This window comes from Talaromyces stipitatus, genomic scaffold, assembly GCF_000003125.1.
Source record: "Talaromyces stipitatus ATCC 10500 scf_1105507295527 genomic scaffold, whole genome shotgun sequence".
Lineage (NCBI taxonomy): Eukaryota > Fungi > Ascomycota > Eurotiomycetes > Eurotiales > Trichocomaceae > Talaromyces > Talaromyces stipitatus.
The window spans coordinates 2,697,396-2,721,592 of record NW_002990114.1 but is presented as its reverse complement, the minus strand read 5'-3'; the positions used below and the strand labels follow the sequence as shown (position 1 = coordinate 2,721,592).

General features: G+C 46.7%; 6 protein-coding genes across 6 annotated transcripts, besides 2 other annotated features; 3 read left to right on the top strand and 3 right to left on the bottom strand.

The window, feature by feature from the left end:
* Nucleotides 1–1,452: 1,452 nt before the first annotated feature.
* On the bottom strand, nt 1,453–6,779 carry TSTA_090360 (retrotransposon polyprotein, putative; the record flags this gene model as incomplete). Its single annotated transcript, XM_002478715.1, has 2 exons — nt 1,453–5,385; nt 5,514–6,779. 2 exons carry the CDS (start codon nt 6,777–6,779, stop codon nt 1,453–1,455), a joined length of 5,199 nt encoding a protein of 1,732 aa, XP_002478760.1.
* Nucleotides 1,939–4,485: a mobile genetic element.
* Nucleotides 3,664–4,086: a mobile genetic element.
* A 1,061-nt stretch (nt 6,780–7,840) lies between the features above and the next one.
* TSTA_090350 (F-box domain and ankyrin repeat protein) lies at nt 7,841–9,420 on the top strand (the record flags this gene model as incomplete). The annotated part of the gene is made up of 2 exons (XM_002478714.1): nt 7,841–9,355; nt 9,400–9,420. 2 exons carry the CDS (start codon nt 7,841–7,843, stop codon nt 9,418–9,420), a joined length of 1,536 nt encoding a protein of 511 aa, XP_002478759.1.
* Nucleotides 9,421–15,998: 6,578 nt separating this feature from the next.
* TSTA_090340 (nuclear migration protein, putative) lies at nt 15,999–19,932 on the top strand (the record flags this gene model as incomplete). The annotated part of the gene is made up of 2 exons (XM_002478713.1): nt 15,999–18,972; nt 19,025–19,932. The coding sequence occupies 2 exons, from the start codon at nt 15,999–16,001 to the stop codon at nt 19,930–19,932; spliced, it is 3,882 nt and encodes a 1,293-aa protein (XP_002478758.1).
* A 649-nt stretch (nt 19,933–20,581) lies between these two features.
* On the top strand, nt 20,582–21,368 carry TSTA_090330 (uncharacterized protein; the record flags this gene model as incomplete). Its single annotated transcript, XM_002478712.1, has 2 exons — nt 20,582–21,056; nt 21,121–21,368. The coding sequence occupies 2 exons, from the start codon at nt 20,582–20,584 to the stop codon at nt 21,366–21,368; spliced, it is 723 nt and encodes a 240-aa protein (XP_002478757.1).
* A 178-nt stretch (nt 21,369–21,546) lies between these two features.
* Nucleotides 21,547–22,653, bottom strand: TSTA_090320 (high affinity zinc ion transporter, putative; the record flags this gene model as incomplete). Its single annotated transcript, XM_002478711.1, has 2 exons — nt 21,547–22,173; nt 22,222–22,653. The coding sequence occupies 2 exons, from the start codon at nt 22,651–22,653 to the stop codon at nt 21,547–21,549; spliced, it is 1,059 nt and encodes a 352-aa protein (XP_002478756.1).
* A 1,179-nt stretch (nt 22,654–23,832) lies between these two features.
* TSTA_090310 (cytochrome b5, putative) lies at nt 23,833–24,156 on the bottom strand (the record flags this gene model as incomplete). Its single annotated transcript, XM_002478710.1, has 2 exons — nt 23,833–23,910; nt 23,977–24,156. 2 exons carry the CDS (start codon nt 24,154–24,156, stop codon nt 23,833–23,835), a joined length of 258 nt encoding a protein of 85 aa, XP_002478755.1.
* Nucleotides 24,157–24,197: the final 41 nt, after the last annotated feature.

Genomic DNA, 24,197 nt, shown 5'->3' with positions numbered 1-24,197 from the left:
AAAAGAAAGAAACGCAAAGAATTGACAGCTCGACTAATATAGACAGTATTAACTACAATAGAACCTGGTTATACCTAGGATTGTTAACAAATGGAAGGTCTCTCAGGATCTGAATCATTATGTCCAGACATGAGTTTGGTTTAGCCGTGAAACGTATATATAATATTGTATTTTAATATTAGCAATTAGGGTGCTTTTAGTTTCATACCAAAATAATTCAACCTGACATGTATCAAAATCTACCTGACCAGATAACCGTTGTCAAAGCAGCGTCCACCAAGCCTAATCGATGATCATGTCACACTGTATCCTTTGTATTAGTTGAATCCTGTCTAAAAAGAAGAATCATTATATTGCCTTGCGGAATATGTATGAGTTATTATTTCGTCTAGTTTTATAAAAACAGGCTTTACCAGTCAGGTCAGCGATCTAACTAGACGAGGCGCTAGAGATATTGGTAGAAATTTATGTCTACACAAGGACTAGGATTCGTAAAGCAAGGACTCACCCATACCTAGGTAACTCTAGTACCATATTTCCTTTGGCAGGTAGGGGTTTCCTTTCTCAGCTGCCGCCGCTTTTGTGAGGGCGCTCACAGTCTGGCTCACTGAGTGAATTTCAGTTCAGACTCACGCTCACTGAACCGCTCATGAGGAAGAGCAGGGTTTGCCACTAGCCAGATTGGACTTGGGAAGCAATAGTGCATAATAGCTCCGTGGCATATTACCGGGAGAAGTTACGGTGTCAAATATGCTCCAATTGAGCACGTTGTAAGGGGGTGTGTTATTTGGGATGAGAATTTGGGATGAGAATTTGGCGTATAAGTACATAGCTAGAGCTTGCCCAAGTAGGCAAGAGAAGTAAGCGAATATAGACTTTTTCTCGAGCACTAGAGACCCAATTCTAGCACGCGATTCGCTGCAACGTACAGACCCCCCAAATCCTGCAACAACTATCTCGGCCTCAGGCTATGACATTGGCTTACTGGCTAGCAAGAGCACAACCAATACAGAGGAATTTGCTAAGGACGAAAAGAAAGAAAGTCCAGCTCTTTTGAGTTGACTCATTGTATCTAGCTTTATGCTGGAATGATTTTTCATTTCTACATCCATTAAGGGATCTCTTTGTTCAATATTGTGATGGACGCTCAAGGCCCAGAAACAACTTCATTTCTAAGCGTAGCAGTATCGATGAAGAAAACTAAGTGTGAAGAAGAAGAAGAAAGGGGAAAACTGGCGCTGAGCCTTGAGGCTCTCCAAATACACTCTGTCATGGGATGGAGGCCTTATGGGGAAAGCGGTCTAAAAAGGCAGAATTGTAAGATCCTATCAACCAACTTGTTTGTAACTTAGGCCTTCCCTTCCTCTTCTCCCAAGCTTAGGATTATCATTAGAATAGGCTTATTGAGACGTCACATCACCCCCCTTCGAAAGAAGCGCTTGCCCCTAAGCGCTACACCAAATCGTCGTCATCCTCATCTGGGAGGAATTCATCTCGGTCAGCGGCATCGAGCCATTCCTGTAAACGACGTGGCGGTCCTGGCTTGTCTGGATATGCGGCATGGAACTCACGGAGCTTCGCTGGCGCATTCTTGAAATTCCGCGCAGGATACCACTGAGGATCAGGGTCGTAGCCGATCCAGGCCACGCGATAGTTGAGCTTCCTGTAACGAATTTTCGAATCCAAGACCTTGTCGACTTCCCATTCGTGCTCTCCATTCACCTCCACAGGTGGAGAGGGATCGCGAAGTTGCCCCTCCAGCGGTTTTGTGCGTGATGCTAAACGCAATTTATCGGGTGAGAAAACCGGGTGAACATTGATGCCAGGTGGTAAGTCAAGCCGATAAGAATGACCGACTTTCTCTTTCACACGGTATGGTCCACTCCATTGCATGGCCAGCTTCCGACCGGGTACATTCAGATTCCAATTTCTTGTTGTAACCATGACCTCATCTCCAACGTCAAAATCAACTTCACGCCGACGGCGGTTCGCTTGTGCTTGCTGACGTTCCTGTGCAAGCTGAAGCTGTTGCTTCGCATATTTCCAAATCTCAGCAAATCTAGTCATCCATCGCTGAGCGTCCCTCTGATTAATGGTCAATCGTCCTGGCTGCGCCGGGCCCGACCAATCGAAAGAAGTTCTTGGTTGATATCCTCGCTCAATCATGAAAGGGGACAAATTCGTCGATTCCTGGGGAAGGGTGGCCGCAGCGTAATCCATAATAGGCAACCATTCCGACCAGTCATCCTGATGATGATTAACGTACGGTCGAAGCCTTTGCGTAAGGTATTGATTCGCGATTTCGGTCTGGCCGTCAGTGGGAGCGTGGTCCGCTGTCGATAACTTGATCGTGACACCCAGAATCCTACAAACCTCTTGCCAAAATTCCGACACAAACTGGGGACCTCTATCCGACACAATAGAGTCCGGTAGTCCTGCCCATGGAAGAACAAACCGTATGAAAAGCCGAGCCATCTCTTTGGCCGTTACTGTCTTGTGGCATGGAATTGATACTGGTCGCTTCCCCAATCTATCGACCACAACAAATACCGCATCGTAGCCGTGTTTATCCTTCGGGTATGACATAAAGTCCATTGATATGTGTTGCCATGGCCGTTCAGGTATGGGCAACGGCTTGAGTAATCCTGGAGGCAAATCACGGCGGGTGTTCATTCGCTTACATGTCATGCAATTGTCAACATACCGGTTCACATCCTGGGACCAAGAAGGCCAGTAATACCGCTCTTTCACCAACCTGGTCATCTTGCCTTTACCAGCGTGAGCTGTTGATGGTTGTTGATGAATCTCATCCAATAGGCGCGCCTGAAGGTCTCCTACAGCCGGCACGAACAGCCTATCTCGGAAAAACAGACGGCCTCCAAGCAGGTTCCAATCGTCGTCCCCTTCTCGGGCCCTTTGCCGATATGACTCCGCTTCCTCAGCAGTTAAATTCGCAGTAACCACTCTTGACATGATATCGATTGAAGAGTCGATTTCTCCTACGAGCCCCAGATCGGCCTTTACTGCTGAATCAAGAAAATCTTCAGTTAATATTGTTCGCTCACGATAGCCTTCATCCTTTGGCGCTCCGTCTCGACGGGTTAGCGTGTCCGCCGCGACATTGGCCTTTCCTGGCCGGAACCTCAAGACGAAGTAGTAATCAGTGAGGAACTCACACCAACGAGCTTGTCGGGCGTTGAGCTTTTTAGTCGTCATAAAATACTCCAAAGCTCGGTGATCAGAAAGTATCTCAAACCGGTCCTCCCGCTGTAGCCCCACCAGCTCAGGTCGCCACTCCTCAAGAGCGCGGACGATAGCTAGCATCTCTTTGTCGTGGATATCATAATTCCTTTCTGAAGGCGTCATCGTACGTGAGAAATAAGCCACCGGGTGCCATAGTCCCTCCTCGTGCAACTGAGACAAGATCCCTGCGATCACTCCATCCGACGCGTCGGTCTCTACACGTGTAGGGAGATTTGGCTGATAATGACTCAACACCGGTGCTGTTGATAAACAGAGCTTGAGCTTGTCAAAAGCCTCTTGGCAGTTTTTCGTCCATTCGAACGGCACGTTATTGTGAGTCAGGCGGTATAGCGGCTTGGCTATTCGGCTATAGTCCTTGATGAATCGACGGTAAAAGTTGCAAAATCCTAGGAACGACTGGATTCCAAACACAGTAGTTGGCACGCCCCATCTGAGAATAGCTTCGATCTTTGAAGGGTCGACTTCGATTCCATGTTCCGTAACGATAAACCCTAAATAACGTGTCTTCGTGACGTGGAACTCACATTTGTGGATTGCTGCCTGCAAACCGGCGTTTCGCAGTCTCTGGAGAACCTGCCTAACATGAAGCTCGTGCTCCAGTTCATTATCACTATAGATTAGTAAGTCGTCCACAAACGCGACGAGGAACTTATCAAGACAGTCCATGAAAATATCATTAATTAGCCGCTGGAATGTAGCTGGTCCATTTGTAACGCCAAACGGCATAACCTTGTACTTATACGTCCCATACCGACATCGGAAAGTTGTCAAGTCCTCTGAATCAGGATGCATTCGTATGCGATGAAACCCCTGTCGAATATCGAGCTTGGTGAAAACCTTCGCTCTACTGAGCCTCTCAAAGACTTCATCGATCAAAGGTAACGGGTACCGGTCCTTCCTGGTGATGCTATTGAGCTTGCGAAAATCCACACAGAATCGCAGACCACCACCTGGTTTCTTAGCCATCAATATCGGTGATGCAAAGGGAGCATTGCTTGGCACAATGAATCCTTTGTGCAAGTTCTCTAAAATGTATTCCCTCGCAGCCTCGAGTTCCTCTAACGACATCCGATAAATTGGACTATAACCCAGCTGCTTTTCTTCAGTGAGTTCAATTTTATGATCGTATAGTCGATGTGGTGGCAGTTCATCGGATTTCGACTTCAGGAAAACGTCGATGAATTCCCAATACTTCTCTGGCAATGTTTTCTTGATTCCCTCGGTCTCGGTGTCCTTTTCTTCTTCATTTTGCAATTGCAGTTGTCCATCAATGGCCTTTTCGATTTCATGCAAACTAGTCATGCACGTCTCTGTGTCCTTGTCCCGCACGTGACGAACAAATCCAACGGCGTTGATCAGCGCGATATCCATCGTTGGCGGGATCTTCTCATGTTGACGGACTCGCTTCGGTGGTGGTAACTCCTCTGGTTCTTTCAATGCCTCGCGCAGTGCTCTATTCATTCGGTCATAAGATGCAGCCAAACTCACGTCGTGGTGTCGACCATATACGACTGGTGGGTCTCGCTGAACGGTTTCCACTGAACTCAGCATTCTCTGATTGGCTGTGATTTCACCTCTCGCGAGAGGCGACATTGGAGACCAATTAGAGTCCTTGCTCCCGCGTGACGGAACCGCAACACGAAGAACTCTATCTTCAACCTCCATGAGTTTATCTCGACGTTCGACATCCCTCTGGTGCTTGGGATCCGCATTGATACGTTTCAGTATTCTCTTCGGGGCATTCAAATAGTGCTTCGTCACTAGGGTGTCCTTCAGGCTCGGCTCGTCTGGCCAAATCAACCGTCGGCCGTGGCAGTCAGGTAGGACTTTGTTCTCCGCAAACCACATTCTTCCCAAGATCACATCGTGTTTTCCCATATTGGCTAACAAGAAAGGCAGATCAAGTTGTCGTCGACCATCAATCAGTAAGTGTACTGTTAATACTTCATTAATTGGGGCCGCCTCCTTTCCATCGAATCCTCGGACCCGAAGTTCCTCTCCAAGAGGCTGTATGCTAACTGCGAGGTGATTTGCAATCAACATTGCAAATCGTCGATCCATAAAGGCTAATCCATTTGCTCCAGTGTCGGCTAGGGCTCTAGTTGAGACAGTCATTGTGTTCTTAGCTAATCTTATAGGTACTGTGAAACTTTCCTTCTCATTTCCTAACAATCTCGCTAAATCTAAAGCCCAGCAATCGACACTCCTTCGGCCTAAGGTGGAGACTTCCCCTAGGCCCTGTCTTTTACTTCATCTCCTTGTGCCTTTGGTTGTTCGGTCGAAGTTTCAATTTCCTTTATCTCCGTGCCCTTCTTGAAAGGACAGCTGTTGCGACGGTGCCCTGGTTGCTTGCAGTTGAAACAAAGACCTTGCTCCATGAGCGGCTTCAACTCAGGGTCTTGCCAGGGAAGGGACTTCTTCTTCTTGTCGTCATTTGAATTCGAGGCTTTGGCGGCGGTGGACTTCTTGTCAGTCGAGGGGATACCAGATGCCGTAGGGTTGAAGTTGTTCCTGTTGTCCGCCGTGCGCTGGGTCTTCTCTTCACGAGCGATTTGTTCCAACCGATTCGCCTGCATAGTGCAAAACTTAACAAATTCTTCGTACGACATCGTGCTGTCATTGCTCTCCCTCATGACCGCACGTTTCATCTCTGTGTTCATCTTGTAGTATAGTTCCTCCTTCCATTCAGATCGTGACAACCCCGAATCTAACGCAAGTAGGGCGAACTTCGACAAGAACGTCTGGAAACGCGTCTTGCCTTGAGTAAGGTTTCGAAAATCCATCTTGGCGTTAGAAACGCGGTTAGCGTCGAGGTAAATAGTGTCAAGATGTTCGATCATGTCGTCGGCATCAATAAAGGGGTCTGGGGCGTCATCGCGGAGACGCGCTAGCAAATGCTCTGCGGCTTCTCCTTCACACATCGACTTCACGTAAGCCCTGCGTGCTTCTGGGGTATCGTACTGATCTTTGTTTGCCTTCAGCTTCGCACGAACGTCGATTTTCCACGATTCATATCGAGGATCCTTCCCGTCAGAGAGCTTCTTCCCATCGGGGATCTTGGGCGATTTCTTTGTAACCGATGCCGCTACGGTTCCCGTCCCTGGTTCCTGATTGAGAAACCGAAGGGTAAGCTTGTTCATTGCAAACTGCAGCTCATCTCGCTCGTCAATCAATCGTTGGAAAGCTTCATTCTTTTGACTCAGCTCTTCGTCCTTCCTGAATATCTCATCCTGGTAAATCCTGTCTAGCTCAGTGCGTTGAGCCTTCAACAGATCGTTTACTCGCTGGTACATGAGCTTTGGTGCTGTTCGAATGTTTTCCAACCAGTTGTCGATAGTGAGGTCGTCTGGCAACTGCACATTTTCCTCAACGGTGACGTTGGCAGCTCCCTCAGTATCAAAGGTCAACCTGCGACTCCCACGATCGCGACCTTCCGTCGTCTCCCTTGCGCCGTTGCCTTCACATCCGTGTGAAGGCTCCTCTGACGCCGTCGAACCAAGCCCGGGCTTCGCCATAGTGGTCCCAACGAGACGTAAGTAAGATGATGATAAGATTTGATGAAAATGGGGACACTTAGTTTAATGTGATGGACGCTCAAGGCCCAGAAACAACTTCATTTCTAAGCGTAGCAGTATCGATGAAGAAAACTAAGTGTGAAGAAGAAGAAGAAAGGGGAAAACTGGCGCTGAGCCTTGAGGCTCTCCAAATACACTCTGTCATGGGATGGAGGCCTTATGGGGAAAGCGGTCTAAAAAGGCAGAATTGTAAGATCCTATCAACCAACTTGTTTGTAACTTAGGCCTTCCCTTCCTCTTCTCCCAAGCTTAGGATTATCATTAGAATAGGCTTATTGAGACGTCACAAATATCACAGTATTTGCAGAAGTCAGACTACAGTAAGAAAACAAAATTGAAAGAATATTCATGTTTCAGAGGCAGTCAAAGCTATGTGAATAAAGAATTACATCCTTCTTGCCATAACCATAAAACAGTCAGTCCCATCAATCTTTATGAATATATGGAATTATCCTAGGTTAACACACCTGGAGTCTCATTCTCAACCATTCTTCAATGAGCCCAGAATCCAGCAACTTTTCTTAGAAATCTTGAAAGGGGTAGATCAAAGAGAAAGACCTCAAATTAAGAAGTCATCAAGTTGAAACGATGAATCGGTGTGGAAGTTATGCAATCGGGGTAAATTGGTTGGGTATGGGAGAAAGTTTGGCTTCATGTTTCAAGGATGAAGACAAGGAAGAATACACTGAACTCAGTCAATGGATGATTAAAAAAAAAAGAGTCCTCTTTTTTACCTTAGGGCTATAATAAGTTGTCAGTTTTTTCTTTCAATTTGATATCGATATTGCGTCCATTCCAGTGTGTGTACCAACCAATTTTCAGGACCACCTGGCCGCTGTGAAGCCTACAAATCGATCTCTTTCTCATCCAAGTGTATTATTCCCAAACCTAGATTATTTCTTATCAACCGTGATTCTTCTCAGCGAATCTAATCTTCAACCCTACTACAACTCCTCTCTTTCTAGAGACTTTCAACTGTATCCACCACGCTCAAGTACCAAATGATATCGACTAATCTGCATGGGCCGGATAACTGGGTGTGTTTGGAGGAGCAGTCGAATATTTTTCATCAATCATGTCCTCAAATGGATCCTAAACTTGCTACCCTTCCTTCTGAATTGATACATCTGGTGGCGGGCTACTTGAGGACCAAAGACCTGTGTAGCTATGCAGCGACGTGCTGTCGAAACTGGGATATTCTCCAAGATACGTGCCATAAAGAGGCCGTACGAGTAGCCGGGCCAACGTATGATGACTACAGAAAGCACATGGCTACCTGGGACCCCTTAAATCTTGTACAGGTACAAAAGCTGTACCGGATATGGGAAAAAAAAAGCTTACTCATTGACGCAGTGTCTACTGGTCACTTGAATGCCGTCCGCAGCTTTTTAGACCACGGTATTAGTCCGAATTCGCACAACATTTACGGCAAAAGGCTTTTTCATCTTGCGATAACCATATTTAGATTGCCTAAGAGGTTTCCATATGAACTATATTGGATGACTGTACGATGGCGGCCGTGCCACGAGGAAGGCATGTCTGAAGCATATGAGATGATTAAACTTCTGCTATCCTATGGTGCAGACCCTAGTTTATCTGATGTTGATGATCCTGACACGACCCCGCTGTCTTTAGCAGCTGAATTGGGCATGAATGAACTTGTTTGTCTCCTCATCAACAGCGGGGCTAATGTGAGGCAGAAAGGCGTCCTCGGAAAGGTTTGCGCATATTGCGATCTGGAAGTTCTGCAGTTCGCATTGGATGTGGGTGGTGACATTAATGATGTAGACTCGGGGGGCTCAACTCTTCTCTATCACGCAGCCAAGAATAAAGATGTTGAGGTTATCAAATACCTTCTCCAAGCAGGTCTTGCCAATCAAATCAATACACCTAATCGAAAGGGCAAGACACCACTGCTAAAGGCAATCATGGCCGATAAATCAGACAATGTTGTAGTGCTGGCCGAGCATGGCGCTGATGTCAACATTGTGCATCCGAGCACTTTCCTGCCGGCGCTGCATATAGCCTGTGGACATTGGATGTCATTCGTAGCAGTGAGCGCCCTAATCGACGCTGGTGCTGATCTCAATCGAGAAGCTGCTTTTGGATCTCGACCACTTCACGCTGCTATGAGGGGTAAGGTCGAAACAGTCCGCGCAATTCTTCAAAGCGGCAAGCCATTCGACATCGCCGCGCGTAACAGTATATTAGGGAATACAGCCTTGCATTGTGCCATCGATCCGCCATGGCGGCCCAAGTCTTGGAGGCGGGATGTTGTCAGGATGCTGCTTGCCGCTGGAGCACCCAAGGAGGCCGAGAATTATTTCGGCTGTACACCCATTGATATGGCGTTTGAACACAAGGAGTTTGAATTTGTATATTGGATGCTCACTAGGGATTTGGAGTTCTGTGAAGACGATTCGATGTTTGATGATGACGAGAAGGCCAGGTGGCTGCATGATCATCAGACTGAATACGAAGAGCTTAAAGTCCTAGGACTTATCAACTTAGAACCTGTCAGATAATCCGGATTAGAAACAGGTCTAAAAAGGCACCTTAGGGCATATATCTGGGCACCTAGATTTCAGCCCAATGTTTACCCCTCATGATAGCTCACAAATCACCCCGCCAGAGATGTTCAAAAACCGAGCTTTGAAACTTGATGGACAGAGAGAGAGAGAACTGAATACATACAATCTTGCTAGTCACTTCTTTTTCTCTACCTTGTAAAACTGCTATTCAGGATTGGCCAGAAGTTAACCCAGCAATCCGACAGAACCCTGCCCAGAATCGGTTTGACTACCAAGTTGACATCGGTTATATAGCGTCGCATTGCCATCCCCATATATATACATGATCCAGTAACTTTGTGTGCATTTTTTTCTTACAGACATCGCTCTCGCTTAACACCTTGATTCCCACGCAATTCGATGGTTTTTCTATATCCACATGGATATATTGCGTCTGCTTTCCCCCTGGGATAGAGATTATAGATAGCAAGTTCTTCATACATCAATATATGTCAATTCTACTGTGTTGCCCTACATTTCTCCTAGATCAATTCGACAGAAGATTACTACTAGTACTAGAAAAGTGAGTTGCCTGAGCAAAATGGTGCTCTACAGGTCTTTAGGACTCAGTTCGATATAGATCGTAGGCTTCCAGTTAGTTGGCCAGAGAGTTTGGTAAGTAGATTTGGCCCCTCGATGTGCAGTTGACTCAGTTGACGCCAGTATGTCGTTACTGAGCTCTTTTTTTGATCATGTAGGTTCTTAGCACCCAGTGGAGGAAGTTTTCCATGCGGGCAGTCTCACATCTTCTCAGCATCTCACGGGGTTCCAGATCGACAACCGAGCTTGATTGTATTTCTGTCGCAGGAATTCACCAGGACAGAGACCTGCTGACAACTAGCCTTCATATAGCAAATCTCAGAGAGCGTAGCGAGCTAAGCACTTACAAACATATAAAACACCCACCTTTGTCATCTAGGTTCAAGAAAGACAGACAGCTCAATACATACAATTTTGTTAGTTCACATCTCAGGACTAGCCAATCAGGGGCCTAGGGCTAGATTCACTGAAGCACCACGTCTATATTGAAATAAACACCTTATCATTTTGATTATAGTCCAAATGCAAAGACAATATAGAATATGCATTTTCGCCAGATAAAAAGATATTTCGCTTGACAGAAGACCCTTCCTTAAAAGCCACTTAGAGCTGTCACCAGAATAGCAATCACTTTGAAAGCCAAAAAAAGAGGTCCAAGCAGCGAGCAAGTAGTACCAAATGCATCAAGTATTCTTAGTATCCAGTATCTGGCATCCTTTTAGGTGCATCAAACATATTGCCAAACCTGCTCCGACCTAGAGGTATTCCTCTACGACATCTCGATAATAATGCTTTCCTGTATTTGGTGCCCTTTCAGTCCATAGTCATCAGGGATGGGCTACCTTCATAGCCGTAAGAGTGTGCCAAATGATGTGGAAGCACTGCCGGACCCCAAGGATGCTCGCGATGAGGATAAATATAATAGCTTTAACACTACCTGATGATCCCATTAATACATATAGGACGTAACAAACACTTGGGAACTTACACAAGTAATGCCACAGGGGCCTAGCTATACGTCACATCACTGGGATATAAGAGAGGTACGGTGAATCTCAGTCTAACTGCGCCCGTGATCACAGTTCTACATTGCACAGGTGGTTAATGGTTGTGACACAACTAATTAATATCAACCAGGGCTTACATGCAAAATGCCAGCATCATTGAGATGGCCTGGGTTTTCGATAAGAAGGCCAACTGCGAAGACATAATGAAGGAGACAGGGAGCATCGTCAATCCCAGATCAGAGATGATATCCAACACAGCGATCACCACATAGACCGCACCGCGATTGATATATTGCCTGCGTTCAGCCGTATTCCACGACTTCAAGATTGGTCGACACGCGAAGATCAAACAACACGTCGTCATGATCGATCTAAGAATGATGACATCCGCTAAGCAGTTGAGACTATCATAACACGGAAGTGACTTCGAGTCATAGTTAGCCAATACAGAAACAACAGTTGCGCGACTTTCGCCAAACAAAAGCTGGACACGAACAGGCATGTTGCACTGAAATATAGCTAGATTTTTATATGCGACCAGTGTGGGGTTTATTTCAAGGATCACGGTTATAAATATTAATAGTCGGAAGAGCAAGAAGTACAATATGCACTCTGTAACGGAGCGAGGATATCAGGATCAAACGTAAAGCATAGAAATCTAACAGGATTTGATCTAAGAACTAGGAACTATGTATACAGGAGTAAGCCTATATTCATGCCTGAGCATGCCTATAAAACCCCTACAAAGCCTCCAACAAATCCCTCAAAGATGAAGCTATTCCTAGGTTTGAAACATATAGTGTAAAGAATTCGGTGAATGGATCGTATAGACTCAGAGGATTGATATCATTCAGTAATAGTGATTAATGATCAGTTGCTTGTTAGTATTGATAAGGAGTTGATTCGATGCGTTGATTCTCTGTGTATTACCTTGTCTACTCTTTTTCTCTAGTTACATACAACTCAGGGGTTGAGACTATAATTAGCCTCGGAATCACTAGTCGTCACGTGACCTGTGATCATATTCTTTACACATAGAACAAAGCTCTCTCGGGGTTTCCTTAGACATTGCAAAACCTCACTGCCATTGTATGCTTGGCGCGACTACTGCCTAAGGCAGTCCTCAAAATGGAACTATAATACTAGCTTAGTCCCCCCCATTCAAGTAAGTGAGCTCCAGCGTTGTGATAAAGCCTCCTGGGCCTCTCCTTTACGGGGTGGAGCGCTTGTGGAACTGGTCGACCTTCTAAGCGTTTTCTAGGTGCGTAGTTAGTTTGTATTTTGCCTGCTTATCCATCCTACCAAGCTAAACACTCTAACTTTCCTTGCAAAACCTGAGAGTTTAATATCTCTTTGACCTTATATTCTGCATTATTGCCTTCCTTTACTGCAGCTTTGGGATCTTGTTGATTTGGGATAGATACCTGTTGTAATATAAAAGCTTACTTATATGGAAGACTGGATTTCTCCTGTACCAAGCTGGAAGGTTAAGTTTATTTACTGAAGCACTGAGCCGAGTCTTGCTTGGAAATAGGCTATAGTATAAGCTATTTAATTTCTAGTTTGGGCGCTGTCTATGCAACTGTTTATCTTTTTAAAGATTTTGTTACTTGGGTTTTAATCTAGTGTTAGTTGTAAGGATCTGACTCTGGAACGTGATGAAATTCTGTAAACTGACTGGAAATCTAAGACACAAGGATAGAAACAAGAGGACTGCTGATTTCCGGGATGAACTGGTGGGTAAGATGAGCTAGGATAGCCGAGATACATTTATGACTGCGATCGAATACATATCGTCGAAGTCAAGCAGATAGATAAGACATCGCGAGACAAATCATGTGGTTTAGGGTTTTACATCGTGGTAAATACATTTTGGAGAGGGGAGATCATTGGCGTTGACCTAGTAGAAGCGACAGCGCCTGGAAGGTGTGGATTGTGCTCAGTTTCGGATCACTGAACATGTCTGTAAACATGTATCTGGCTTACTGATCTGATCACGGCTCTCAGGGGTGTTACCTAGTTCTACTCAATGAGTAAAAGCGGCGAGGGGATGAGCACTAAAATGGAAAGGGAAAGCCACAGAGCGTCAAAGGAAATCCGGTACGTAGGTAGTCTATTAGGCATCGATATAGCCCAAGATAGTTTGAAATATGCCTACTCCGTAGACGGCATGTAAATGTTTACTCCATATTATAGTCTCTTGTTAGAGGCCAAGGAGGGTATTCATCGGATAGAACATGTGATAACTATAGTTTGAAAATGCAGATTGAAAGTCAGAAAACAGCTCACGACTTTCACAAGTTCACAACCCTATCCTCCGTAGTAAGCGCAAGGAGCAGACCTTACGGATTCGGAGTGCATCTTCCGCAACCTAGGGTCCGCCCGTATCTGCAATTGTGAAACAAAGGAGGCGCATTAAGTTAGGCTGTTAGTCGATAACTCGAATCGAATGTCAGTAGATTGTGACTGATCGATCTGTCAATTGTATGGCTCGTGCTGGCCTATCGAGTAGCTGCAACGAGCATGTCGTACTCCGTACAGGACAATGAAAACTTTGAATCGCCTTGCATATGAATTTCGTCCAGCAGCCCTAAGAGACCGGTCTAGCGGGAGATCGCTTACCACGTCAGATGTCTGTGTCTCGCCGATTGCGCGTATTCGGGACCTCAATTGTCTTGGAGAACACGGCTGAGTGAGACCAGGCTTGCCCCTTTTCTTATCGCTTGCTCGTATAAATCAGAATAGCCGCGGTGGTCGAGACTCTGGTCCCCGAGTCTTTGATGACGATGCATGACTAACGTTAACGGTTAGCCCTATTATTGGATACGCAAGTCAGTTAATACTAGATAAAGGCCCCTGACGGCGACCGTGCTGTCAGTGCATGTGATGCAATGCAGGAGATTCGTTTAGAGGCATGAGTCGTCAAGATGATCGAAGTAATGATCGGTGAATTTGACGAGAGAGAGTGTGTATGATAAGGTATGGTAAAAGGATAAGAGAAAGAGAAAGAGAAAAGGAGGAATGCCAAGCCCAGCAGGAAACTGGTTCCTTCCTCCGGGTCCTTTCCCATTCCAGCAATCGGGTCGTGCCTTCCTTCCCTCGCCGATCATCCAAAGTAAAGCTCATCCTTCAGCTTCATCTTCTTCCATCTTTCATCAAATACTTCTCTATCAGAACTCTTCTCAACTCTAGATCCTCGACGTTATCCGTTCTCGGTCCTAACCCTTGCCTGGACAATGTGATTGCAACGGTTCCCGTTCCATCTCTCGCATGGCCGCAGGCCCATCACAAATTCATGCCGTCTCGCCGCCGGGGAGTACGGATGCCACTGCCATTAGTGCGTTTTGACTCTTTTCTACCGAGCCTCGATTATCAGTCGATTTCCCCTTTGTATGTATTCATGCTCAATACCCCGTGCTCATAGCCTCACACTACGTGCTCCCTCGCGCGATCCGACAAGGTAATTGTCAATCTGCGAGTGTTAGACAACAGCATGCATTAATAGAGGGGATCTATTTCGAATCAGTCGAGCTGACAACACGGACATTAAAAAAAGCAAACATCTTGAACAAGCAGGGATCGACTCCATGTCTCTCCAACTGGGCTGGTGACACGAACACCCTTGCGGGTGTCAAATAGCTAAGCTAAGAGCGTACTAAAGCCGCCACCATGCAGACCGTGCTAGTTACAAGCCTAACGGGCCTAGGATGAAAAAAGGTCAAAAAACGCGAATTTCATGCTGCACCATCGTCCAATCAAGCCCCTGAGTCAATATTGACTGCGGATCTCCAATATGGCTGTCTCTCCTTTGATTCGTCTTCTGCGCATTCGCATGAGGAAAGAAATTGACCAGTCCCGTTATGTCATATCGTTCAAAGAAAAAGGGAAAAAAGGAACAAATCAAAAAATAGGAGAACCTTGCCTCGGGCTTGAAGTGGGTAATTGTTTCTATGCTACTTTGCACTAAAACACGTCGCGTACACCTTTTTCCCATGCTAACTAACTACGGAGTACGTACTCCGTACTACGGTCTGTTTTAGTATGGCTCGAACCCGCACTCCGTAAGGTTGCCCGCTTTGCACCCACCAGAGCTCGAGGAAAGGATGAACGCGCTGAACAGAGAAACCGAGAGGCCTGGTACATGCTCTCTCTCGCTCCATCGCCAGTTTCTAAGCCAAGTGGACCCACTCGCCTTAGGGTGAATGATTCTCTTGAGTTAGCTCTCCAAGACGCTTCCAAAAGACTGGTTCGTTCATCCGAGCTTACAGGAGATGTCGTCGTACTAGTCGGTTTCTAGTGCTGGACTGCGTGGGGTGAAGGCTAGCCGTCATTTCCACTCCTGTGGCACCAGCTCCTTGTCGTGTTGGTTAGTCGCATTAGTCGCAGTCTCGCGAGTCACGCTTTCTCCTTAAAACTTTAAGCAGTGCAAAAGGCTCTACGTCGTTGGCTGCGGCGATTGGATTGTTTCATCCGGCTTGTTTGGTTTCTCAACTTTCTTGACTGCCTCTTGTTTCGTTCCATCATCGTCCCAAGGTCTTCGTTGACAGCAATTGCAAAATTCAATATGCTTTGAGTTTGTGGCAAGTTGTCGCGGAGAGTCAACGATCTGCGAGCTCAACGCCATCCTCTCGGTCCTCCTTGGTAAGTCCCAGTCTCTCACACATCATAAAGTCTAATTGGAGAGACGATGCGAGTTTGTTTGAGTGGCACATGTAATCTAATTGCATTAATGTCTCTTACAGTTTCTTTTTCCCCTCCCCTTTCTCTCTTCTAAGTTCTAACGGAGGTCGAATATCGCTGGTCGTGCTTTCAGCTCCGTCTGTCAATTTCGAAGATCCACGCAGTTCGTCAACCTCGACCATCTGGCTACGGTTGAGCCTCATACATTCGTCATTACGTTCGTCGGAACGGAGCAGGCTGGACCTGTGACTAGGCTCCTGTAAATCTCGACTGTGTCTTTTCGAGCTTCATGCTGGACGATATGTTACAATAAACGTTACGAACAATTGCAACATCCGTACGGGGAAGGGAATTGCTTCGTAATGGATGGCACGATGCCTTCGCCGCCGCCGGTGCCTTTCCGGGCACCGTCGAGGGCAACATCTCACCATCGAAGAAACTCGTCCATGGGCGACATTTCCTCGTCCCCGTTTGAACCCTTCTCTCCAGTCGTTGATGATCTCGACGTGGGCTCCGACAATGTGGAGGAAGAACCCTTTTCAGCATTCGATCCGCGCCGGTTCACTCCGACACTTCATGCAAATCTAGTATCCGAGATTCTGTCCCTGAGGAGAGAGCTTGAGGGTAAGAACAAGGAAATTGCGAAATTGGAAACGAGTCTTGATGAGTCCCAGAATGAGAATGAGATGATGAATGAGAATATAACCAAGGTCACCAAGGAGAACCGCTCCCTGAAAAAGCAGATGCAGCTACTCGAAGGAGGTACTTTGTCAGCAATCACCGAGATAGCCAAGGAGCGGGATGACGCCGTCGAAAATATTACAGATGTCCGGAAACGACTGGAACAAGCCCAGAAGAAACTCAAGTCCAAGGAAGAAGAAGTGGACAGATCCCAATCGCTTTGGGAACGAGATAGGGAGAATTGGGATACAGAAAGGAGAAATTGGGAACGAAAGGTGCACGTCGTGGAGAACAGACTCAAGACCATTCTGAACGAAGTCGCTGCGGCACAGGCTGCAGGTAATTTCCAGAAATTGAATGACCCTGATGAAGACACTACGAAGGATAATAGTACGACACTAGATAGTGCTAGCGTTCGATCGAGCAGCGCTTTTGATAGACGCCGAACGAGTGCAAGTAGCGCTAGCACTTATGATGGGGAGCCCTTGAACAGTGGTCGATTCTCTTCGATGAGTTTCGCCAACGCGAACGGAGTTAAGGGAGAGGGGTTCAACTTGGCGGATGAACTCGCGCTGGATGAAGACGAGGAGGATTATATGGATCTCATAGAAGAGATCCCGGGGATGCGCCCTCTTTCGGTGGCGTCACAGTCTTCCCTGAACGCGGCTCTCAAGGCCCGGAAGATCCTAGGCTTGTCTATGGATGAAAGTGTGACTATGGGCATGAAAGAGTTGATCAATTTAGATGGCTCTGCACCTACGACCAACGAGCCAGAAGTCAAACGAGAGTATCGCGATATTGGCACCCAATATACACCACCCGCGTCCCCTCAGCTACCTCCAAGTGATCTTGCAGCTGTCGAAGATCCAAACTCAAAGTCTGAAATCATCGAGACTGTGGTTCCTGAAATGAAGGATATTGCCGTCGAGACATTTTCCGCTGAGATGTTATCCACGTCGTGCCAGACCGATGATGTTATAATTTCTATACCGGCTTCTGAGCCTGACGTTGATGCAGAAGTATCTGCAGAACCCGCCAAGATACCCACTGTTTCTGTTTGCACACAAACTGATATGATATTCGAGGAAGATGAATCGAAGAGAAGCTTGAAAGTGGAAAATCAGCAACCGTCACCTCAAACCACTCCAACAGTGCCAACGATTGCTATTATTCCTCCCGGATCCGAGCCAGCAACACCACGCACCAGCCTCGTTTTGCCTCCCCACACAAAAAGCATTGCATGCCAAACAGAGTATGAGCAGTCATATGATATGCGATCTGTCGGTATGCAAACGGAGGCAATCCAAGTCGATCAGCGGCCAGTCAAGCTACCCGCAAGCCTCCTCCCGTCAGCAATCTTTGACAAAACGGATAAGGTCGACTCGGAATCTATATCACTACCATTCATGTCACCTCCTCCACGGTCTCCCCGCCGACCACTTAATAAAACGTTCGACTCCAAAGACAAGGACAAGAAAGCCAAAAACTTGCCAGACCTTGTTCAAGCTTATCCAGGAAACAACGACAATGGACCCTTGGCAGAAGATGATACATCTGATATACGCAGACCTTTGCGGTCAAGCAGTCTCTTTGCTGGATTCGACGACACGAATGATGATGAATCACTGGAAGTTCCCGCCGAACTTCCTGATGTCTTTAGCGACGATGAAATATTTAATCGCCCAATGGCTTCCTATACACTGCGTTCTGGTAGGATGGTCAACCGGTCGCGCTTAAGTAGTGATACCCTCCGGGAAGAGGATGAATTCGATATTGATTTGCCTTCCAATCTGCACACCGGAGACAGTCTGGGACGAAAGACACTTAGTTCAAAGAGCTCAACTGGATCGAAGCAATCTGACATACGTCGATCGGCATTGATTACCAGCGGTGCTGTTGCACACCAAAGAAACCGACCTCGTAGCCCAAGCGACCCCAGCATCGACAGTGCATCTACCGGTGCTGCACGACCTCCGTTCCCCGTACCAGTCCGACTTAGCTCAAGGAATGTGCAAACGACGCGCAGCGAAAGTAACCAGAGCCCCACGCCTTACAGTGATGGGAACAGTTCTACAGGACGGAGATCGCGACGTATTACGAGACAGCCTACACTTCGCAAAGTCAGGTCAGCAACTGCCATGCAGAAAAACCAGCAAGAGCGCGCTGGCAGTCGCTCGCCTCCTCCTATGTCTGCTTCAGGGATGTCGAACTCTTCTTATGCTCCGGATAGTCCTCAGTTGCCACCTCTTCCACCTATGCCCACAGATGAGCCTGTCATCTACCGCCCGAAGAGGACCGCACGCAGAATTCCATCTAGTCGTCCTGGTTCAATTCGGTCCCAGGCTCAGTCGTACAGTGTCGAAGAGCCTTCCTCGGATCACGTTCAGTCTACTAACGTTGTCGACGCCATAGCGCAGACCATGGTTGGCGAATGGATGTTCAAGTACGTTCGTCGACGCAAGTCATTCGGCATGTCCGATAATAAAGACACGATTGATCCAACAAAGAGCACAGAAGAGGTTTCCGCAAGTATCACAAGCACTGGAGTTCGACATAAGAGGTGGGTGTGGTTAGCTCCTTACGAGCGCGCTGTAATGTGGAGCAGTAAGCAACCGACCAGCGGTCCTGCGCTTCTGGGCAAGAATGGACGAAAGCGTAAGACTTTATTCTCGCTAAGATCTGGCTGTAACATACTAACAGATTGCAGTTATTATTCAATCTGTGCTTGACGTCAAAGATGATACACCATTGCCGAAAGGTTCAAATGTCCAAGCTCCTTTCAACCGATCAATCCTTATTCTTACTCCTCAGCGTGCCCTGAAATTCACGGCAATGTCATTAGATCGCCATTATGTATGGTTAACGGCACTGTCGTTTTTGAGTCATACTTCTATTGGTATGGGTGAACTGCCCTCTATACCACCACCGATTCCGCAGGAAGAGTACGCTGCTCGACCACCAACAGCCAGTCTACGTCGTAACCCTATTCGAGATTCGATCAGAGTCGCGAAGGGGAAACCTCGCCCGCAACCTAGCAAACGATCTTTTACGGATAATTCACATAATTCTGAATATACCGGTACCGGTTTTGACCTTGAACCGATCATGGATGCAGCAGATCCTCCCACAGTTCCTAGATACGCAGGTCATACACGGAAGCGCAGCAATACTGCACCCAAGGCTCCATTGTCGGCTCCCTTGACATCTGCATTCCGCAGCTTCTCTAGCCACGCCACCTTACCATCTAATTATAGCGCCATTACAGCGGCCTCATCTGATATCTACGCATCGTCATCTATCGGCGCCCCTTCCGGGTTGATGAGCGGAAGGAGCAGCGTCAGTCGTCGTACATCTGAAGCCAGTGGACCAACATCCAGTATTGTGAACGGAGGCTTCTTTGATCCTATGGGAACGGTGCGGATGGAAGCATTCATCGAACGTGTGGACAATCCTCGATCCCGAGTCACGAACCATATGAGCCACAGTCAGCGCAATCGAGCATATCGCAAACGCGATAATGTTCAGTGGAATACGGGAAATGACTTTGACTTGCCCCGCTCTGAAGATGGAAGTGAAATCTACTATCGGAATGATGAATTATTCCGAGGATTTTGATCAAAAATCTCGCTGACATCTACTCTTCATTATTGTATCATATTGTTATCTTTGCATTCACTACTTCTATACCGGGATTTGCTCACAATCCGGCCGTGACTGTCATTTTATCTTTTCTTATCTATTTAGCCTGCACTTTCTGTTTCCAGTCAGCAGAGAGCGAGGTTTGTACTGGCGCTTCGTTGTTAGCATTTCATGATACCATTTGAATTGAGCCAGGCTTGTCAGCTTTGTATAGTCGATTGTATGTATTTTTCTTGAAAATAATATTTAGAATTGAAATCGGGAACCGGATTGAGTTTAGCTTTACATGATTGAACTGTAACATCATAGAGCAACGTCGGCGCGATACCTGCTTAATAGGGAATGTTTTTGCAGAAAAGAGAGGGGAAAAGCTGGGGAATAATTGTTGCCTATCATATATAATTATTAACTATTTCAGTGAGTCATGCAATCACCTGGGCATGCGAGGTGGGTACCTGACAGGATCCATACTCTCAAAGTCAATTGCGGAACTCTGATAAGACATAAATACTTCTCTTGGGTCTCTCCCCTCTTCACAACTGTCTATTGCTGAGACCCTGTCTACATCAAGCAAGCACTCAACGAAGGGGTTTACTTTAGAAGAAGGCGATTAAGAAAGCGCAAAATGACTCAAACAAAACCCGAAATTACAGTCGTCCGCGCCACCGAAAATGATACTCTAGTCCTCGCGGAGATAGAATCATTAGCCTTTGATGGTCCATCTCCTTATGCCCTCAACAGGACTAATACTACTTCTGAGAATGAACCAGACAAAGGATCAGAACCCATATCCCAGAACAGAATAATGTTCGGTCTCCCCAGTGCTGAGGGACGAGCAATTCGTGCTCGCGGCATAAATGAGCGCTTGAAAACCAGTTCCGACTATCATATATACAAAGCTGTTCTTGAGGAAGAAGACGGCAAAGAAAAGATTGTCGGATTTGCGGCATGGAGGTTTTGCGCCGATGAACCTTTCCCCGTGGAGGATACCTGGAAGGATTTGCCGTGGGAAGGGTGCGCTAATCCACGGGCGTGTAATGACTTTTTTGGGGCGATTGCGAGGTTCAGGACGAAGTATCTTGGTGGGAAGAAAGTTGCCTGTTCGTTTTCCTCCTGATTTCCCCTTGATCTAAATCTAGCATACTAACTGAAGGGGGAATATAGTACTAGAGACTCTAGTCATCCATCCCTCAGCTCAAGGGCTAGGGATAGGTTCTAAGATGCTGGAGCGAGGATTGGAGGATGCCAAAAACTTGGGTCTGACGGAGTCCTGGTTGGAGGCTTCAGATGCCGGGCATGGGTTGTATTACAAGTTTGGATTCAGGGTTGTCGAGGAGTATATTACTGATTTTTTTAAATATGGTGCTGAGGGAAGTTCGCGGCTTAGGGTTATGAAGAGAGAGGATGCTTGATTCTTTGCTATAGGGGGCGTAAGGACTTGTCTTCTAATAGGTAGATCTATTGATGCTATCAAGTTAAAGTACATAGAGGAAAAAAGAATGGCCTAGGTTGCCCGGCCAGTTTCTGACAGAAGTATGTTGAACGTCTGACAGAGCTGGATCATGGAAAACACATTTATCTGATCATCGACTAAGCCCATTTGCCCAAGAGCGCCATGACACCCGTTCCCAAAATCGTAGTAATAACCATGAAAGCCAACCTCCGACGATCATTAGTCCTGCAAGGATCAAACAAGAAATCCCTAGCCAACAATTCCACCAAAGCAGTATAAATCAAGATACCCGCAGAAATAGAATCAAAGACACCAGAGACGATGTTAGCCGTGTTGGAGCCAGGGTTATACGTCTTCCGTAGCCCTAATCCAATTGCGATTGCGATGGGTGTTGTGAGACCGTATACAGCACTGAAGATCCAGGGCAACCAACTACTGCGCTTGAAGGGGATGGCAGACATTCTAGCACCGATACCGAGGCCTTCAAAGCTCTGATGGAAGACCAGGACGGGGTACAAGGTACTGAACTCATCTCCGGCAACACCCAAGTTGAGTCCGATGATCACAGAGTGGAAGATTACGCCAAACTCGAGGATGAGGAAAGCGGCGATTTGTTGTTTGAATGATTTCTCGGCGGTGACGGAGTCCATGTCACTCAAAGTGTCCCAGGCTTTGATCGTGGTGGTGTTGTTATTGTTTTCGAGTTTGTTGTTGCTTGCAGTAGCTGTATCGTTGACGTTCTCCGGTAGAGAGTGGTCATGTTCCTGGACAAATGAATGCCGTCCAGTTGTAGCATTCGCTTCAGTATTCACGCCATATTTGGACTCAACATAGAGCTCAGCACCAAAGTCCATCAGGAAGATGACCGTGATAGAAGCCAACACAATAGCCGGTGGCCAGGAGTACTCAGCCCAACCACCCGTCATGCCAACACAGCTATCGGGACCAATCTCATCATAAGCCGGATCAAGTAAGTGCACAAATGCAGTTGCCAGAATTACTCCTGTACCAAAGTAGCGAGCAAACAGGTAGACATACACGGGGATCTTGAGGCGCGGTGAGCGACGGGCGATGACAGGGAAGAGGGTTGCCAATGTGGAACAGATCAGGATGACGAAGATGGCCGAGATACGTGCTCCCATGTGGCCATTGTATTCATTGCCGCCAGCTTTCAAGTAGCAGACGACTTGGGCCGGGTCAGCTGTGTTGAGGTCGACATTGGAAGGGTCAAAGTCAGTTGCCATATTGGGAAGGTTTTTGCTCTCTCTTTCGGGCAGGGATGATCAGGTGATAAGGTAAGATGAGAAAAATCTGGCTTGACGATCGAATTCAGTCACACAGGAAGGGAGTACTCCTTATATAAGCCAGTAGGAAGAGAAGCCCTGCAGATTTTTTGCGCGGTTAATAGGTATTGAGGACCTTGGGAATTCTTTGGCGACCACGGTGCAAGCCCTCGAGATGAATCATGTCCACACTTGACAAAGATTCCACGAATAACCACAAAGTCTAGATTGGAAAAGATTTTTCTTATGTTACAATATGTAGTAGTCGCAATATGAGGGTCAGCAGATTCGGTGTATTGATTATCTGATTCGTGAAGATTCGAAGACAGGGAGGGTCTGGGACAGGGGCCCCCAAGAGGAAACAGGACCGAGTCCCTCGTGTCGTAGAATATTCTTCATTAGTGTAAGCTGAGTTCAGTTACTTGCAGGAACTACCATCTGTTTATATGATTGGGTATATGATTGGATATAGAAGGATGATGTGGATTATAGAGGGTTGGCTCACAAGGTACTTGTCCTGTCTACCACTCTGCGCTCTGTGCGGCATATTGCGCTATTACTGAATCCAGTACTAGGCTGTCGTTCGGTGGATGGACTCGATATTAGCTGAGTACCCAATGGGCAATTTTCCTTTTCCTGCTTGTGGAAATAAGAGAAAAATGTTTTCTGGGCATGTGTCGGTTGACCTCTGCCGAGGACCCTCGAGACAAGACGACGTCAGGTACGTGCCTCTTATTTGATACTAAGAAACACATGGCCAAGTCCGTGAATCAGTTTTCGCACCTTGGAAGCAAAGAATAGAATGCGCCGCGCTAGAGACCGTAGTGTTAGGGCTGTATTGCACTAAGCGTTGTCAGGATAGGCGTGTCACGATTCGGAATAGCAATAATAAGGCAAAAAAATGAGCAGAAAGAAGTTTGATTCTCGTAATATGTACTAGTAAGAAGATGTAATTATTGTCCAAGTTTGAGTGCTGTATATAATTGACATCCACATGCCCTGTTGCCAAGCAAGAAATGATATACCTATATTGGTAGCCGAGTCGCTACTCACATCAAAACGACCAACACTATATCGAGCTCTATCACTCACGCCAGCACATGTCACAATCCCAATCACATTTGCAACCGAGAAACAAATCTAAAGCTTGGCCACATCCTTGACCTCGCCAATCTTCAATTTGGGCGAATACTTCTTCAACACGCCTTCATTGTGGTACTGTCCGAATATGTCAGGTTAGCCCACTTCTCCTGCCATCACTTCATAAGAGAAGAAACAACAAACCTTCCAGAACTGCTTCGTCGCATCTTTACCGGCAACTCGCTTCAAGATCTTAGCACCACCGGGATGCTCATCGGCAAAGTTGGTAACATCATAGACACCACTGTCGATGATGATATAGAGGCCCTTATCGGGAGTGTTGTGTGTAGCCACGTCGGCGGGGGTAAAGGTCTTGTCGGACATTTCAGGATCTTGTCTCGTAAGATGTTGGTCTCGTGATGATA